The sequence below is a fragment of the Caenorhabditis elegans genome, chromosome V, assembly GCF_000002985.6.
Source record: "Caenorhabditis elegans chromosome V".
Lineage (NCBI taxonomy): Eukaryota > Metazoa > Nematoda > Chromadorea > Rhabditida > Rhabditidae > Caenorhabditis > Caenorhabditis elegans.
Window position 1 is genome coordinate 8,766,566 of NC_003283.11, and position 18,565 is coordinate 8,785,130.

General features: G+C 37.6%; 4 protein-coding genes, 1 long non-coding RNA gene and 4 other non-coding genes across 10 annotated transcripts; 6 read left to right on the plus strand and 3 right to left on the minus strand.

Moving 5' to 3' along the window:
• Positions 1-133: 133 nt before the first annotated feature.
• linc-69 lies at positions 134-1,180 on the minus strand. The gene is made up of 2 exons (NR_102046.1): positions 1,133-1,180; positions 134-440 (listed from the first exon to the last, which is right to left on the minus strand). It is a non-coding gene; the product is annotated as a long non-coding RNA linc-69 (long non-coding RNA).
• On the minus strand, positions 759-810 carry B0507.13. The gene has a single exon (NR_069108.1). It is a non-coding gene; the product is annotated as an Unclassified non-coding RNA B0507.13 (non-coding RNA).
• Positions 1,181-2,343: 1,163 nt separating the features above from the next.
• On the plus strand, positions 2,344-4,308 carry B0507.3 (the record flags this gene model as incomplete). 2 transcript variants are annotated; one of them, NM_001047611.4, is made up of 4 exons in its annotated part: positions 2,344-2,435; positions 2,482-2,603; positions 3,038-3,943; positions 3,989-4,308. In NM_001047611.4, the coding sequence occupies 4 exons, from the start codon at positions 2,354-2,356 to the stop codon at positions 4,175-4,177; spliced, it is 1,299 nt and encodes a 432-aa protein (NP_001041076.1). The 2 variants fall into 2 exon arrangements, with proteins under 2 accessions (NP_001041076.1, NP_001041077.1); NM_001047612.5 differs by lacking the exons at positions 2,344-2,435; positions 2,482-2,603 and having other exon boundaries at positions 3,176-3,943; positions 3,989-4,177.
• Positions 4,309-5,333: 1,025 nt separating this feature from the next.
• Positions 5,334-7,328, plus strand: srx-115 (7TM GPCR serpentine receptor class x (Srx) domain-containing protein; the record flags this gene model as incomplete). The annotated part of the gene is made up of 5 exons (NM_001026182.2): positions 5,334-5,375; positions 5,914-6,065; positions 6,114-6,343; positions 6,417-6,786; positions 7,072-7,328. The coding sequence occupies 5 exons, from the start codon at positions 5,334-5,336 to the stop codon at positions 7,214-7,216; spliced, it is 939 nt and encodes a 312-aa protein (NP_001021353.1). The 3' UTR covers positions 7,217-7,328.
• A 438-nt stretch (positions 7,329-7,766) lies between these two features.
• B0507.2 (BRO1 domain-containing protein BROX homolog) lies at positions 7,767-10,065 on the plus strand. Its single transcript, NM_001383358.2, has 4 exons — positions 7,767-7,874; positions 7,950-8,093; positions 8,294-9,242; positions 9,707-10,065. The coding sequence occupies exons 1-4, from the start codon at positions 7,774-7,776 to the stop codon at positions 9,794-9,796; spliced, it is 1,284 nt and encodes a 427-aa protein (NP_001370343.1). The 5' UTR covers positions 7,767-7,773; the 3' UTR covers positions 9,797-10,065.
• On the plus strand, positions 10,005-12,753 carry B0507.1 (EB domain-containing protein). The gene is made up of 7 exons (NM_001392568.1): positions 10,005-10,019; positions 10,080-10,271; positions 10,335-10,554; positions 10,709-11,194; positions 11,279-11,703; positions 11,755-12,118; positions 12,418-12,753. The coding sequence occupies exons 2-7, from the start codon at positions 10,095-10,097 to the stop codon at positions 12,591-12,593; spliced, it is 1,848 nt and encodes a 615-aa protein (NP_001379585.1). The 5' UTR covers positions 10,005-10,019; positions 10,080-10,094; the 3' UTR covers positions 12,594-12,753.
• A 285-nt stretch (positions 12,754-13,038) lies between these two features.
• On the plus strand, positions 13,039-13,231 carry B0507.14. Its single transcript, NR_069109.1, has one exon. It is a non-coding gene; the product is annotated as an Unclassified non-coding RNA B0507.14 (non-coding RNA).
• Positions 13,232-16,428: 3,197 nt separating this feature from the next.
• Positions 16,429-16,726, minus strand: C01B7.14. The gene has a single exon (NR_069110.1). It is a non-coding gene; the product is annotated as an Unclassified non-coding RNA C01B7.14 (non-coding RNA).
• Positions 16,604-16,826, plus strand: C01B7.8. Its single transcript, NR_069111.1, has one exon. It is a non-coding gene; the product is annotated as an Unclassified non-coding RNA C01B7.8 (non-coding RNA).
• The last annotated feature ends 1,739 nt before the right edge of the window (positions 16,827-18,565 follow it).

Below are 18,565 nucleotides of genomic sequence, written 5' to 3' on the forward strand. Positions count from 1 at the left end.
GATTTAGAAATTATTGGAAATCAAGTAAGGAGATTGCCGGTTGCCGAAAACTGTTGAAAGCTGTGCACCGCTAGGTTTTGCATTCGATAAGTTATCGTTGAACCCAGTGAAACCATGATGGTATTTTGGGAGAATTCAGAAAACGTTTTAATGGAGTTTTTTAGATCGTAATCATGAACAGAGGTTACAACTTATTGTTTTAAAGTGCTTTGCTGAATAAATTGAGTCAATTTAAACGGAAAACAAATCTAAAGAATATTGCACATTATACGTTGGCATGACAAGGACGCTACATTTGCAAAAAAACAGTTGAATGACTTTCACGGATCGGTTACAGACAGTCATTTCTGGATAATTCAATTCAAGTGATTAATCGCAATGAATGTTGTATGTTTTTGCCACTGGAACGTTGACATATCAATGACGCCGGCTGAACGTTTCTGTAATTTTCAGATTTTATCCAAATATATAATATGCACCATAATAGTAATATTTATTTGTAAAGTGTTATTCTACCAAATTCAATCAAAATTAATCAATCGTCGATCTGTATTCCTCCTACAAATATTGGAGTATTAGTTCCTGGAAATTCAGTGTATTTATTCCACGCTATTTTAATATTGTTTCCCAATCCGACAACATTCATCACAACAAATGGACGATTCCATTATATATTAACGGCCCAAACAGAAGTACCAACATCATCTCACCTACTGCTAATAATTTTTGAGCAGCTCACAAAAAAACAAGAGCTGAATGAAATTCGATTCATTCTAAATGCGCACTAGCTCATATTTTATGTATCAATTCCCCTGGCCCGACCTCATACATTTTTTATCGGCCGATCGTCGTCGGTTCATCTCAATTGCACACATACACTAACCAAACCTACAGCTTCACACACATACACTAACCAAACCTACACAAACAACACAATTTAAATTATTTTTTCTTACTTTTTTTATAGAACGAGTTTGACTTTTTAGTGCTCCTCTTGAAAAACTTTCTCTTTGTTTTATAATAATTTGTGGAACAATCAGGTAGGTGGCGTCGGTAAGGAATTATTTTGGTTCAGGATGATGAAAACAATTTGATAAGAGCATTCAAAGTATTCAATACATTCAATGTTTACCTGAAGAGTCAAGTGATAGTCATAAAGATGAACAAGTTTTTGGTGATAAGAGAATAGAGTATCAACGACAGATTCAATACATTTTGAAAGTGGAAATGATTTGAACAGAACAATAAAAATTCTAGAATTTATGAATACATATCGCGTGCGGAATAATTTCATATGTTAATTCGTTCAATTCTTTTTTATTTCAATCGCATTATTTTCAAATCAAAAATGTTTGAATGCTCACACATCCAGCAATTGTGGAATACAAGTTAATTAAATTCTCAGTTGTGCCTATGAATGAAGTTGAAATTGTTGACTAACTTAAAATTTTTCTCACTTTTTTCATACATCAGGATACAAAAGTTTTTAGCAAACTTTTCACAAGACACAAGACAATATCGTAACCTCAACAAAATTTCAATCAGCTTATCGCTGAGCATGTTCACTTTTTTCTGTCTCTTTTTTAATCACCCAGAAAACTTTTGACGCGGAAAGAATATTAATGTCATCGTTTGAGAACTGAAAGGTTAACTTGATAACAACATGGTATTTCGTTTTAAACCGTTGTGTACTGGCTTTTCGAAAAAATCTGTAAAATTTAAATAATTTCTGCACGAAAAATGATTTTTTTTTGTTTCATCTTCAACAAAGTAAAAGGAAATATTTTGAACAGCTTGAAATCCCTCACTTATATGTCTGGAGGAAAAACTTTTTTATTTTAAGACTTTTAAATTATGTCTCATGTTTTCAATTTATGATATATTATTTAAATTTACACCATGGCGCAGAAATAAGAGGTAACTCTCCAGTTTGAAAATTTTCACTTTTTACTGCAAACAAACACAGTTTCTGTCACATTGTGTTGCTCGGTTCGATTCTGTTCCATTTACACTCTGCACCAGAGTTTCGCTGTGATAAGAACATGATTTTGATGTTGACAGCAACGCCAATTTTTCTTATCACTAGTCAAGATTTTTAGAGCCCTGAGGCTATCTACAATCAGTTGACAACGGTCTACAACAACTGATATAGTCTTATCAGTTTCCAAATCAGTCAATCATACCCAGAGACTGCCTTAAATTTTTGTATATACCAGCATTTTATGGACACAATCATAAGGTTTTCCGGTTCCACCTCATTTTGAATCTAGTCATACTTATTTTTTCTTTCATATTTTGTGCGCAATTTTTCACATTCTTAAATTTCAACATTTTTAATTTCAGTGGTTCAAAAATGGATTTAGCCACTCGCAAAAGGCTACTTTCCGCCAGCGTGGATGTGCCCGCTATGAAAATTTCAGCTCCACCAACTCTAGGTTTGTTGTTTGAGTTGATTTTCGAAAATTGAATTTCTAATTTCAGAGCCACCTGCCAGTTTTATGGATGTCCTTTTTCTAAATCTATTAAACGCGTTGAATTGCACGGAACCTTCGCAACGCATTTCGTTCCTTGATGAAATGATCTCTAGACTTCAGCGATTGAAAGTAAGTTCCGGAAATATTTTATTTCTTATCACATGATATGACATTATCAAACAATTTCTTGCATTAAAATATTCTTTCGCACGGAGTGACACCTTGCTAGAATTTCACGGAATTCACAAAAAGTGTCCGTGAAACTGTTTGATTATGATCGATTTTCAGTGATTATGAATATGATCAAAGCACACACAGATATCATGCTCTGCACAATGTTTCGAAAGAGCCACGTTGCATATGCAACATTGCAGTGTCAGCGGTTTTCTTATCAGTTTCTGGCGTAGTGCCAAGATTTGGAAACATGTTGAAAAAGTACTGAATACAGTATAACGTAGTTAACTGCCGAAACTTGTAATCTCGATAAAATATTCAAAAAACTAACTGCTGGATACAATATTTTAGATTTTTTCTTGGAGATGACTTTATTGAGATATTTTCAGCAATACCATCAACGAATCGAGTCACTCATAAGCAAACCAGTAGTTTCTGAAAAGACATCAACAGGATCACCATGTCCAACTGAACATAAACCATTGGACCACCAACAAATAAAACGATGCATTCAAGAAGATCAGCAAATGCTTCTGAACATGTCAAAGCTGATAACTTTAAATCAAGCTCACAGTCATCCAACTTCAATAGCACCTTCTTCATTTCAAGTTCCAGTTATTCCTCCACCTCCAACTCTGGTTACGGGGCCTTTAAAAGTTGCACCGGCTTCACTTGCTCCAGTACCAATGGAAATTCAATCACAAGAGCAACCGATAAAAAAGTCTCCAGCTCCTACTCCGTCTTTAGACGCATCAAATAAACCGGTCGCTGCACTTGCATCGACTCCACAGCAAAAAGAATCCACGAAAAAAACAGAAAAGGAACAAAAAGAAAAAGCTGCTCCAAGTGTAACTGCACAGCCCCGTATTCCACATGTTCCAAATACAATTCCATCGAAACAGTTTGCACAATCAGCGGAAGTAATGATGAATGATTTACAAGACAAACAGAGGAAACTTCTTTCCTACATATCATCCGCTCACAACGGAAGTGTCACTGATGAAGTACTTCATGATTACTTACGTCATCCATTTGTCTTATTGAAGGAGAAAGGTGTTATCCGCCAACAACCTAATCCATTTTTCCATCTGATGAGTACTCCACAAGTACTAGCAGGTACTCCATCAGTCATCCCTACACCAGCAATGATGTCACCAAATCCTGCAATGGTTCAAAAATCATCGAAGCCATCTACTCCGATTCCAGCCCCACCAGTGCTCGTACCACAAGTGGAGCTCCCTGCCAAAACAAGTTCTGTCTCACAGAAAACAACGGTATCCCCACCCGTGGAGAAAGTAAGATCAACTTCTACAATATAGAAAATAACTATAATTTTTAAGGTTACACCGCCTCCTCAGCATCCTCCCCAACTCTCACTTCAAGTTCCACTCAATGGACCTCAAATGGATCCTACCAAACAATTTCTAGTTCCAATGACTCGTGCTTGCAATCAATGGTCCGTAGTTTCAATGGCTTTACCCCTGAGACTTGTATGTCGTTGCGGTCAGATGCCATGCAGATGTCAATGATAACTAGCCTTTAATTCTGAGGATGTATATTTTATTTTCTAATCAAACATCATTTTTTCCAAAATTGTGATCTCGTTTTTATTATTGTTGATATTGCTGTAAAAGACTGTGAGATAAAGTTATCTGTGATAGTTAATAATAATTTTTCCAGGAGATATTATTTTAGTGAAACTGTCTGCCCGTCTTCTCTTTTTTTTTGCCCTGCGTGGACTGCCAATTAAGCAAAAAGGGTTAAAGGTTAAATGAAGTTAAACACAATGGTGAATTAGTGGTGAATTTTGATTACTTCTGTCAAGTTTTCTGTAAACATGTTGTGTTTTGTCGTGAAATGAAACTGATTACTGCTTTATTTCCAGAAAAACCCTAACGCCCAATTTTCCAAAAAATCCTAATTTTCTCAAAACAATGATTTGTTATTTTGTATTGTTTTTCCACGTATTCAATAAAGCGTAATGAATGGAATTTAATTGTCACTGCAGTTTGACAATTCAACTAACGTTGTCTAACGCTCAAGATTTTATGTTATTTTTCTATAAAATCGTATTTCTGGTGGCCCTAGAGCCACTTTTCCATAAAATCGTATTTCTGGTGGCCCTAGAGCCACTTTTCCAGAAGTAGTAGAAGGTTGAATTCGATAGTTTCCGGTTTTCTTTTAACTATGTTTCAAACTGTTCAACAGAAAAGCAAGAGAAAATCAAGTAAAAGTTCTCGAAACCTTTCAATATCTCTATTGACACGTACATCTTTTTTCTGAAAAAAAACGAACTTCAAAAAGCTCAATTCATAATTTAAATTTTCACGTATCTAGGTCAATATTAGTTTGACTCTCCCATTTAGCTACTCAAAGCACAGATAAATTCCAAAATATTTTAGATAAATAACATTGAGTTCGGCGATGCTTGAAGACCAACTAGGTACAACTTTTTTTTTGCTATACTTTTATACCTCCCACCTTCACAGAGAATTCGATTTTCATGTATCAGCAGAATGAACTGATCTTTCTGTGAAAAATTTCAGCCGTCTCGCATAACTTCCTAAAAAATAATAAATTTCATTGAAAAAGATAATTGTGAGAACCAACGTTAGACCGAAATATGCATTTTTCAGATCATTATTTCTCATTTCTATAATTTTCAGTGGCAGGCTATAGTCGATCATGATAGAATTCCGGTATATTGCAGCAACGATTATGGTGCTGGTAAGTATTGCAAAACGAGAAAACGTTCTTTATCTATTATGACACACGAATTAAAATTTCTCCAAGAAGTTCTCAATCAGAGGTGGGCGGATATTTTTTCGGATATTTTCTAATAATGAATTTATCAATAAGTATTGATGCAATTATTCTGGAAGAAATGTATCCGAACAAAAGAGTAACTATTAAGCAACATTTTAATATGATAAAACCTAGAAAAATTCTACAAGTTTTCTGTATAAACGATATGCAAGTCCATTATCCGATATCCGTAATATCCGTAATATCCGATATCCGATGTTGCTCGGCTAATAAGTTTTAAGGTCTCGGTAAGGAAAACTTGTAGAATTTTTCTAGGTTTTATCATATTAAAATGTTGCTTAATAGTTACTCTTTGGTTCGGATACATTTCTTCCAGAATAACTGCATCAATACTTATTGATAAATTCATTATTAGAAAATATCCGAAAAAATATTCGCCCACCTCTGTTCTCAATAGATAAGATTACTTAAAAACTTATTTTTATGAATAACTTTTCAGTTAAGCCTTGGAGACATAACTCTCAATGGAATGGTGATTTCCAGAATGTTTCGCGAAAGAGAAGGATTCAATAAGATATGTGTGAATAAATCTGTTGCAAATGTGCACATCGCTACGGCATTCCTCATATGGGCTGCTCCCTGTGCTTACCTGTGAGTGTTCGCAATATATGTACTTTCGAACAAACTTTCACAATTTAGAAATGATTATTATCTCCCACAACAATTTAACGTATTCTTCGGCCAAATAGTTGGATGGGCCCCATATTTAATGTCAGGCCCATTTACTCAAATAAGCCTAGCAGTTAACAGAGCAGTTGCAATTTCATTTCCTTATTCGTTTAATAAACAACACAGAGTTCCCTGGACAAATATACTATTAGGTGGATTATGGTGTATTGCAATTTTGATGTCACTTCCCGCAATGATAGGTATGCGGCCCAAAACTTTTTAAAAATTGAGTTAGAATTCCGAATAACGCTTTCAACTTTCTCAAACTTTTAGATGGCTGTAGTTACATATTCTTTGTTGATAGTGTATCATGGAGTCCGACAGACACAGTTTGCTCAAGAACTTTGTCGGAATATGTGACCAACCTAGTCCTAGTAATGGCTATAATTTCATTCTCAATAAATGTTTCGAGTATTGTAAAAATAGTAAGATCCGCGATTGGATTGAGTGCAGTTATGGATCAAAACGTGTCAGAGTCAAGAAAACGGAAAAGAAGAAAGATGTTCATTCAGTGTGTAATACAAGATTGTACTCATACTACCGATTGTATGTTGAATACATATGTCTACACGTTCTATGCTGCTCAATGGTTTCAGTTTATTTGTGGAGCGGTATCCGCGTTGTCTGTAACAACGCTTGACGGGTAAGCTAATTGACAAAATGAACTATTTTTGATCATAGAAAACTTTTGCCTACAGTAATCTAAATGAAAGATGCCTAATTTTTATATGCTAATACTGTTCTGTACATCGAATTAAGAAAAGAGAAATCCTTACAGATAAAAATGAAACTTTAAAAATACCACGCTACATGAGACTATTAAAACCTTTTGGATCAAACTAACGTCAAATCAATACTGAAACGTTCTGTGACCACATAATTGTTTTCAATTATCTCACACTTTTTCTTAATTATATTTTATTTTTAGATTATTGATGTCCATATTTCATCAAAAGTCGACTACTCCCAGCCAATCTCGCGATCCGCCATCGAAATCTCATACAATTAGTCAATTTCGAATTAGAGCAGTAAGCAGGGTTTCCACAACAATTATGACGACGACCACACTTTAAAGAATTTGTCACATAATTCGTTATCATTGATATTATAAATTCACTGACTAACAACGAATCGTACTCTCATGATTCAACTTTTTTCTGATAATAAAACTTTCTTCGGTTGAAATGCATTTACAATTTGAACAAGTATATTACGAAACATCTCACATAATTTTCAAGAGTTGTTTCGGTCGGGGGTATACTGGTCCTCCTCGACACAATGTGACCACTTTATAAATAATATAGGAATGGGGCGCACTTGCATTTCTCTTTATCGAATTTTGTTTATTTTTGAGTTAGTCAACCCAGGTCCTTGTTTTTCTGTTTATACTTTTGACATTTTTTGATTTCATACTTGCCATTTGAGAAAGATATCAAATTAATTGTTTATCATTTTTGTATACATTACCGACTACGTAGCATATCGATTTTTCAATAGAATTACGAAATTTGAAAAGTGATTCATTGCAATATCTGTCTAAACATCACGTTATTCTTTTGAATGTTTTCCATTGTGGTTTCTTCTTTTTCCTTCATTTCTAAAAAAATATTTTTCCTGATTCAGGCGAAAAATGTCTCATTGGTTTCATCGTAATCCAATAAAACCCACGGAATTTGTCAAATTCGATTTGAAAGGAGTACTCACAACTGACACATGCTCAAAAATTTGCGGGTATGTTTTTTTTAATTGATTTTTGTTAATCTCTTTATTTATATACTTTTTGAAAATGCACATATATATTTACAGAGAACTGCGTTTGCGTCGTGATAAATTAGTGAGCCAATTCAAAAATGCTTCAAACGATTTGGAAGAAGTGACAAAAGAATTCAATGAATATCTTCGACTTTTTGCCGGGTTTCTTATCGAAATTCAGTCATCTATGGTAGAATTGTGAGTTTTTTTCTCAAAAGTTTCTTATTAAAGACGAATTCAAATTTTTGAAAAGTCTGAAAAATTTAAAAGTATTCAAAAATTACTATACTTTTGGTTTACCAGTTTTGATTGATTTTTAACCATTCCTTTTTACAAACAAATTTTTTAAAGAAAATACTTTCCAAATTAAACATTATTTAAAGTACGCTCTTTATCAGGGAAAACAAGGACGCAGGCAACAAAAACAGCAAACTAATTCCACTGATCCGCTTCAAATGGGGTAACTCAATGCTTCCACAAGCCGCCACAGAAGTTTCGGATACTTGGTTTGAAGCTCTCAGTATGATTCAATGTATGGCAATGTGGCTCACAAAGCATGCTGCGTCGATGGCTGGAAAGGATGAGGTACGAGAATCTGATGCAAAGGAATGTCTTCAGTGTTTGAGACAAGCAGGTGGAATGTTCCAATATGTGAAAGATGAATCATCACGACTTTCCGGTGCCAATGAAGTTGAAGGCTCAGATTTTGATCCGAAAGTTATGGAAACGTATATTTTGACTGCCACAGCAGAAGCACAAGAGGTCATTGTAGCTAGAGCTATTGAAATGAAACATGATGATGGATTAATCTCATCGCTTGCTGCTGTAACTGCATCGATATTCTCAAAAGCTGATCAATGCCTGAATAATTTGCCTGATGAGAGTTTTGCGAGATGGAGAAGATATCTGCAATTGAAGCATCATTTCTATTTGGCGTATGCTTTTGCCTTCCTCGGACAGAAACAACTATCAGAGGATAAATGTGGAGAAGCTGTGAGAGCTTGTAAGCAAGGAATTGCTGAGTATGGAGTTGCTAAAGAAATGGCAGCAATGTATGCAACTGCAACTGGTCCTGGAACTCGTATCAAGCCTGAGCAACACTTGTTCTTCAGAAGAATCGAGCCATTGCTCAATCGACATTTGGAAAAAGCGGAGCGAGAAAATGGATTCATCTATCATCAAAAAGTTCCAGATGAGATTCCTCAATTGGATGTAGAAGCAACATATGGATTGGCTAAACTTGATTCGTTTACCTATCCTCCACCAGCGGAATCATGGAATACGGCAGTTTATTCCGCTTTTGATTTGTCCAAAGCAAATATGCCAGATTTTTCAAAAATTAAAAAGGTAGGCGCGTCGATTTTTTAAAAACTAAATTAAACTAATTACATAACAAATATTTTGAGTTCTGGAAAAACGTGTTTCAATTTGAAACGCTCAATTTTTATTTCCGTTCTTGCCTTCTAAAGTAAAAATTGGATATAAATTCAAAAACAGCAAATTCAAAAATTGAGCGTTTACCAAAAATACAATTTTGACAATAAAATCCGTTCAAAAAAAGCGAAAACATGCAATTTCCGTTAGTTTGATCTAAAAAAAACAACAGATAATTTGAACAGTATACGGATTTATCAAATGTTAACACATTTACAAGGAAATTTTTTTTCATTTTTCATTTCCAAAAAATCTAGGAAACATTCGAATTTGTCATACTAAAACTCCTTTAAATTTCTTCCTTAAAACATTCGACTTAAAAAATGCATTTATTAAAAAGAATAAAGCATTTAAACTGTTGTAATCACTAATTTCAGAGCAAGTCAAAGCTTGATCCAGTTCACGAGGAGAAAATCTACCAAACAGAAAAGGATCCCAGCAATTCCAGTGGATGTGTGATTGCCTAATAATTCGAGTCTTTGTACATTACTGTTCTTCACTATTTTATTTTTAAACATTTCCATTTCCCCTTACAACCATGCCCATTTGTATGCAATGTTTCCAATTTTAGCTGCACGCGTTCTCATTGATGCTGGATGATATACATAAAAATGTACATGTTGTTGACACGATTGAAGACAGTGACCAAATATAACGGTCAGTTGAGCATGCGGCTGAATCAACCAACAGGTGTGCCAACATTCAAAGGGCGGTCCTTTGGGGCAGATCGGATATAGCTGGAGATTTTAGTTTCAGTCAGTAGCAATGCGATCCCGTCGGCTAGTCATCCTGTCAATTTTGTTATTTCTCATTGGAGTTGTCAGCGCTAGAACAGCGTCTGGAAGAGGATGTACTCATTCAATGCAATGTGGTAGAGGATTCTTCTGTCAAGAAGGCGCTTGTAGGAAAGATTCGTGTTCCAATGATTTACAATGTGACGAGGTATCGTTTTTTTTTAACTTCTAAGTATTAAAATGCGCGGAGATTCATTTAAACGTATTCTAGGGTGAAGAGTGTCGCCCTGGCAATGTTAACGGACGACAGAAATCCGGATGCTTCAAGTCACTTGTCCCGAAATCGGCATTGGGAGGAACATCGGAAGATTTTTGTCCAGGAGGAGGTGCACTTGTCCTCTCTCCTACTGGAACTCTGACAATCTGCGATTTGACTGAAGACTGCCCATCAACTCACATCTGTAATCCAGTGCATGGAGTTTGTTGTACAAGTAAGAAATCGTATTGATTATAAAATTCTCGTTGGAAAAAAAAGGGACCACGTTTTCAATAAAACGTAAATATTTCAGGACATGGTTATTCATTTTGAAAAATTAAATGAGGATCCTCATTATCAAATTAACCGGTAAAATTTACATTCTTCAGAACTACCAACCTGTCCAAAAACTAAGAAAACCATGGTTAACTTCATAACTGGCAAACCTATTATGTGCCAATTCAAACAAGGAAGAGTAATGCCATGCCCTGAGAATGGTTTCTGTGAGACTACAACTGGATTCTGCTGCGTCCCAGGTGTAGATGTTGAGCCCCCAGTCGTCGTTACCCGTGCACCAGCAATCATTGAAAATGAACGTCCGTGGCGAGGACAAGTGTGCTCTCCACAATCTGGATGTTCTGGTGGAGCAGCTTGTATCTGTGGAGCCCGTGGAAATTGTATGTGTGAGTGTGCCACAGACTTTGGATACACACTTGCTTCCGATGGAAAAACTTGTCAAAGAGTTAGAAGACGTCTGAAAGAAAAGTGTAAGACTGATATGGAATGCTCTGCTGCATTTTCAGAATGCTCTTCAGGAGGATGTAGATGTAAGAGAGGTTTCAAGAGAAATGGTGATGGAGGTTGTGAACCCCTTGGTGAGTTTTTTTCAGCACAAATGTTTTTATCAATTAGATATCAATCAAACTTCATTGAAACTAGTTCATCTCAGAAAATTGCAGAGTACCGATGTGTCAACAAAGCAGCTCCCCTAAAACGAGATGAAAAGCTTATCACATGCTCTCTCAAAAACTCTCTTCTTTCGAGTGTCTCCACCAGTTTCAGAAGCCTGAAAAAGTCAGAAAATGGAAGTGATATTAACGATGCCGAATTTGAACGTCTAATGAAAGGAATTCAAAATGGAACTCTTTTGGATTTTGGAAATGAAAGAGATGATTGTCCAGATGAGCATTATTGTGTTCCTGTGTTCGATGATGCAAGTAAACCCGGTTATTATAAGGGATTTTGTTGTCCGTCTCCATCCGAAATTCGCCCAACATGCCCTGTGGGAGAACCACATGAATCGTCATATCCTCCAGACTATGGATGTAACAAATGTCCCGTAGATTATTACTGTCATAGGGATTCTGTAGCCACCGAGAAATCTGTATGGTTTTCAAAATCTCAAACCCCTTTGAAAGAATATCTAAAATTTCAGATTTGCTGTCCAAAGCCTTGTGTTTCACTCGAAGACATCTACCACGAAGGCCAGTGCTTTTCAATGGCGTACTATGGAGACAGCTGTCACATTTCGTCGCAATGCGTCTACTCAAAGAGTCCCGACGCCGCCGAAGAGTACGCTGAAGTTGCAAAAATGGAATGTGCCAGAAGTATTTGTTCGTGTCCAGCAGGTTTCAGTTATGCTGACGGACAGTGCAAAAGAATTATGTGCTCAATTGGCCTAAGAGGAGAACCATCAGTAGACAAGTCAGGGCAATTAATTCGTTGTGAGAGATCCAGTGATTGTAGTATGGGTCATATGTGTGATCCAAATACCCATGTTTGCTGCAAGGGAACTAACAGTAAGTGACTTCCAAGGAAATTTTATTTTGAAAAATTGTTCAATGCATTCCTTCTTGAAATCAGTATATGAATATCTGTTTCAGTTATCACAAGATTAACTAGCTTTGCAAAAGTGCAAACAATAATTAGAGTTATTTTATAATTCTGCTGCCACAACACCCTTATCAAATTACAAACTATAATCATAGAAAGCAGAAAACTAATGACATATTTTTGGGATTTTTCTGTAAATCCATAAATTGTTCTACCAATGTCTAAATTTTTAGAGATCTTCATTTTTATTGAATTATTACTTCAGGATGTCCAAAGGATTATGTTGAGACCGGAGAGCAATGCACAGATGACAATTGTCGTGGAATAAACCAAATCTGTCACCGAACCAAAAATGGCAAAGCCAAAATCTGTTGCACTTATGATGATGTGACAATGTCTGCCATGCGGGATGCCCTGAATTCAACAACAATGAATCTGTAAACTACATTCGCTTTGTAAAATCCCTTCTCTATATTGTTCACCCCTCGTTTTCCAACTCTTCTTGTTTGTACATTTTGGACGTGCTTCCCTTTTCTTTTTCCTCTTTTCACCAGTAGCCACCAACACCACCACCTCTTTAATAAATCCTTACATGACTCTCTTCTCGTCGTGTGCCATCCTCCACATTTGCTTCTTGTATCCTGTTGCTCTTCCTCATCGTCGTCATAGCGACTGGAGAGGATTCTGGAGAGAGGAAGCTGAAAAGGAGAGCGGACACACTTGGAAAATACGGATGAATGAGTAATCAGGGATGAATAGTGGATGAATGGCCAAGGGGAAGGCCAAAATGTCCTCTGTCTTTATCATGAATTCTTCTGAAGAAACCTGAAAAGCAGTGCTTCTAATAAACGGACCAATTCGTGACATGACCCTTAAAAATATTTTTCTGATGTTGTCGGTGGTGACATCTTCTCGGAACCCCCTGTGGCCGAGAGTGAATAAATTAGAGAAGAAGAAGACGAAGATGGCTTGTTGGAAGACGGGACGAAAACGAAAAAAAAAGAAGCGGAGGAGAGGAGGGCTTTTCGAATTCTGGAGCTCTTTTTCGCCTTCTCAACTACACACTCGTCATTTAGTGGTGAGGAGATGGAAATAGGGGGAATGAAGTCATCGTTTTGGTGGTCGTCGAGATGGAAGAAGAAGGCCATCTTTCCTGGAATGGACGAAAGTGAGCTAAAGTGAAAGAGCTCGGCTTTCAGTTTTTTTGTTGAACGATGGTGAAGCCATTCTGTGAGAAATACCTTCTGCCATTTTTAAAGTTTACATGAACGCTTACATTTTGAATATTTCAATCTTCAAACAGTTCAAACAAAACTTCAATCTTAGAGTCGCTAATGATAGTTATCTTATAAACAATTTGGACGTCCAAGGAATTTTTGATTCCCAAATATAAGTTATAACCGTGTTATAAGAGTAAATTTTCCTTCTGATATCATCGTTCCCTTTTGTGCCTAACACTACAAACTATAGTAGTCTAAACTCTGCTGACAAGAATTTATACAAGAGTGTCATCTCAACTTCCGCATCCGCTTCATCTTCAACCTGAGAGCCCAACTCCTCCCGGCTCAGGAGCCCGTGGTCCTGCGTCTCCACTCATCTTCATCTTCTTCTCAAGTTTTGTGTTGTAAACCGACTGACTCTCCTTCTTCATCTTCATGTCGGTCAAGTCAAGAACGGACGCTTTCTGGAGGAGATGTGTGTATGAGAAGAGCGCTTCTCTCTGTGTTTCTTTATTCCGCATAGCAACCAGAAAGCTTCTTCTTCTTCATCTTCATCATCTCAGTAGAAGATGAAGAGAAGAAGTGCTCCGCCTTTCACAAAATCTTCTTCTCAGTCACCTGAGCTCCTGAGAGCCGTTTGAGCATGTAAAGGAGCATGTCCTCTTTTCAAAGAATCCTACACTTTTTAGACTTTGTCGTGTGAGCTTCTAAGAACATTTGTATGTTGAGATCACACAGAAACTCAGTTTCTGCTTTGAAAATTTCTAGTTTGAATTAGAAATTCTCAATTTCCGAAAACAATGGTACGAATTTTGGCATGTTAAATATTATACGAATAACTTCGAGAAATCTGACCAATACGATTGAATTGAAGTTTTAAACGAGCAATTTTATAACCCTCCAATTCCAGCCAAGGACTAAACTTTACAATTATTTTTTGAGATTTCAATAGCTTTCGTATGTAGTAGCTCAAATTTACCAAAAAGTTCGAAACGTTTTTCTCCTCTTCAATATTTCATTAGACCAACCTATTTCTATCGATGACACTACCATATTCCCAAACTCCAATCAATCAGTCCATGAAATTCTTCTCTTTTTCCGCGCCGGTATTGCCTCCACGTCAGGCTTCTCACCACTTATTTTCTTCTTTCTCCCAATCTTCATCGTTCATGCTTCGTTTTTTCTCGACAACACTTCTGATAAAGCGGTGTTTCATCTTTTTTTTTCTCTTGTAGAATTATTTTTCTGGTGGGCAAAACGCTACTGGAGAACGACAGATGAAATATTGAATTGAGCTTGATCCAATAGAGGGAGGAATAAAGAATTCCACGTCACTAGAATTGTGCTTCTATCTGTTCTTCTCTTCATTCTCTTTTTCTCTTATCTACCTCCCATATCATCCTGAATAACCTGGAGAGTGGCTGTGATAACAGAGACAACATAAATTCTCCTACTTATTTTTCTCGTTTTGAGCAAACACTACAGGTGACCTCATACGTTTTGTGTTCCTATCACTATAAATTGGTAATTGTTTGGTAATTGCGTTAATTTGGGTTTTAGTGTAGATTTCTCTTTCTAGATTTCAAACAATAAATAAAAAACTGACTTCAAAAATATCTAAACTTTTATAACCTGAATTAGTACATGTTAAGTTGTACCACCATGCATTATTTTATATCTGGAAATAGTTTTCCACTATATAAAATGAACTAAAAATTTTTTCCACTACAATTTGCCATTTTGGTCAGAAGCTAGCTGGAAGCTCTGCAGAAATTTCCAAGAGAAAGCCGTCCAATGACGGAAGTGGGAAAATACTTTGCAGTGACGTGCTTATCAAATACTCTCCTCTTCTACCAATGACCATCACGGAGCCGAAACCGGTGTGCCACGCATCATTTTGATTTTTTGATGTCAATGTCCAAGGACGTCCATTTCAATCCACATCGACAGATGGCTTCTTTCCGTTTTGAGTCTAGAGAGAATTTATTAGAACATTCCTCGAATCTGCTTCACTTCTGAATTTTTGTTTATTTGTATCTTCTGAAAACTAGGAAGCACAAGAAAAGGGGCACAAATGCTGAGGGAGTGAAGCTATAATCTTCTCATAATACTTTGAGCTTCTCCTCCCATTTCTTCTATTCCGTCTATTCTCTGAGATCCACACTCCATCTTTATCCGTGTCACGTCTCCTGGAGAGCAGACCTTTTAGAAGCCCTTTTTGAAAAGTGTGCTTCAATGTTAGGTCGGGTCACCAGAAACACATATGTATTGTCTTTAGGCACCCAGTTAAATGTACGTCATCTCTCCGTTAGACGCACTATCTGCCCCAACCCTCACTCTCCATATAACCTCTCTGTCTCTTGTTCTGAGTGTCTGTACACCGCACCACACTGTGTTTGTGCTGGTCTTCTTCTTCTCCATATTCATTTCATTCGTCGTCTTCAAAGACGGCGACGTCGTCCATCTTGACTTGAGATTGAGAAGACATGTACGTCTGTGTCAAGATGGAGACCGGGCCTCTAACAGGGAAAAAGATGAAGAAAAAGGAGATGAAGACTTGTGGAAATGGTGGTGACCTCTTTCACAGTTTTTCTTTCTGTAGTGATTCTAAACGAGTTCCATAATGAAACATACAGTACTCTCAGTGGTACTGTATTTTTCCAAAAATGTTCATACGGCACAGTTTTAGAGAATTGTGTCTATTGATAATTTTAGGTACTTTAATTGGATATAAAGTTTGTAAACCTAGTTTTCCACAACTCTAACCCCTTAACAAATATCATAGGAGTCTTAGTATATACAGAACACTATAGCCCATCGTCTCTATTATCTCAATCCCAATGAGTAAAGCGAGAACAGCTCCGTGAGCTCGTGCACCTCCGCCGTTGTTTGCTTCCAGTGGACTCGGGAGCTTGACGGAGCTGCGGTCGGAATCACACAACTCCGCCATCATCACCGCCTCACTTTACCAAAAACCTCACCGCCGTCGTTCTTCTCTTCGCCTCTTTCATCTGTTTATTCACCTTTATGTGTCACTGTCAGCAGGAGCAACCACTACCTCAACTGCCTCAAAAGCAGCCGAGTGGTGGTTGTGCTCCAATATTCCCTCCCCCGTTTACCTTTAACACTTTTGTGCGAGTGTTCACTTGTTTGCCACGTGTCGTCTGTCAACATCTTCCGAATCATTTGACATCGTGGTCGTCTCCTTCTTCATTCTGTTAGTCAGTCTCCTTGAATCCTTCAGAGACCCGACTCTCTTTTCCGTCAAGTTTAATGTCTCTTTGTCTGCTGGCCCGGAGACACCACCAGAATGTTGTCAACAAAGAGGAAGAGTGGAGGAAAAACGAAGAGCGGGTCGTTTTGGAGCCCTCTCTTGTGCTCCAGGGCGCTCCAGAATCTGCGTTGAGCATCTTGAGGAAGAAAAGAGAAGACATGTGTGGGTGAGTGTCTCCGGGGGGATGCGTCTCCTTCTTCTTCTCCTTCGTCATCGTCGTCCAGAGTCTTCTTTTTCGTTTCTGTTTCCTCCGGTCTCCCATCTAATCCCCATTTTGAAGAGAAGAAGAGCTCCTCCTTTCTCACTTTTCATAGTCATCTGAATCGCTATCTTATCAGCTTTATCACAACATGTTTTGGTGCCGTGTGAGAAGTGAGCTCTTTGGATGATTCTATGAATTCTCGCGGCGAGGAGAATCCCTTGAATAGAAGGCGATTAGTGAGAATGAGGCATGGAAACCAGGGAGCCGTCGCACCACTTTGACGTCTTCTTTCTATTCTGATTTTTTAAAAGAAATACGCCATCCAATTATGTTACTACTGTAGATGTTATTTTTGTAGCTATTTGCTCTCAAGTATGTTATGATTCGAAAAGTACAAAATACAGTTATAGTTCTCTCTAGTTATCTAGGTAATTCCCATCTCAAAATGAGAAATCACTTATCAGACCAAACAATTGCAAAACTAGAAGGTGATATGACTTCTAAATTTTTTCTAGAAGAAGAATTGGAAATGAAAGGTATAATAATAAACATTCCAACATACCCCAATTCGACACAAAATTAAAATGTTGGATTGTGGTTATGCAACTTTTATTTCTTGTAGTCTGAATAATAATTTCGGTCAACAAAAGAAGACACCATTTTAGATACACGATAACTTCCACCCACTCATCTATCTCCTGTTTTTTTCTAAAAATTTTGGTGACAACCTTCACCACATCATTCATCCACATCTCAATATGTATCACTTTTCCGTATATTCTGCTGGTTTTTCTGTCCTTACCATCGACGCTCTTTTTTCTTTTTCTGTTCCCTTTACTCTTCCCCTTCCTCGTCACCATCGTCCTCGCCTTCTTCTCCATTCGTCTTCTTCTTCTTCACTGACTTCTCCAACAGTATGTGTCTGTATGTTGCGCGACCTCCCGCTATCCTTCTGTACACTCAACGTTCCCGTCTTTCCCGTCAAGTCAGTCAATCCCAATCGGCCGAGAATCTTTGAAGAAGAAGACGAAGACGATGAAAAGAGGACAGACGTTGGAATGTTTATTTTGCTCTCCTCGATACTGACTGACTAGCTGCAAGAAGAATAAGAAGAAGGAGAAGAAGCGGGGTGGGAGAAGAAGAGAGAAGAAGTTGACTCTTTGCTTCTCGCGCGGGAATGAAGAGATGGAGCACATACACCGGCTCTCTTGCTCTTCCGCCCGCGTGCGAGAGAGGCACTTTCCTCCTCACTGTGCTTTTTCTGTGTATTCTCTACAAAGACACTTGACAAATGGAGCGCACCAACTCCGCTTCGAGAAAATCCTACTCCATCTCCGAATAGCTCTGAACCCCCCTCTCAATGGATGTTAGTCTATGTGTGTTCTTCTCGAAGTTGTCATCATCAACGACGAGAAGAACGATTCGTCGACATAACGAAAGAGTGTCTGTTATCATATCAGTGTTGAGGGCATGTTGCACGACTCGTCTCTCGTCCTCCACGATGGCTGGCGGCTGCATCAGAAGTATGTATCAATGAATCGATACCAAAACGAAATAGTGTGCAGCAGGCAGTTTCCTATGTGCATCTGCATCAGGCATCCCACAGCCCCACCATGGAGGGCAGAGGCGCGTGGGGTCTCCGACGCGACGCCGCACATTTGAATATATTCACCTTTGCACCACGTCATTCATCTGTACATGTATTCAACTATATCCT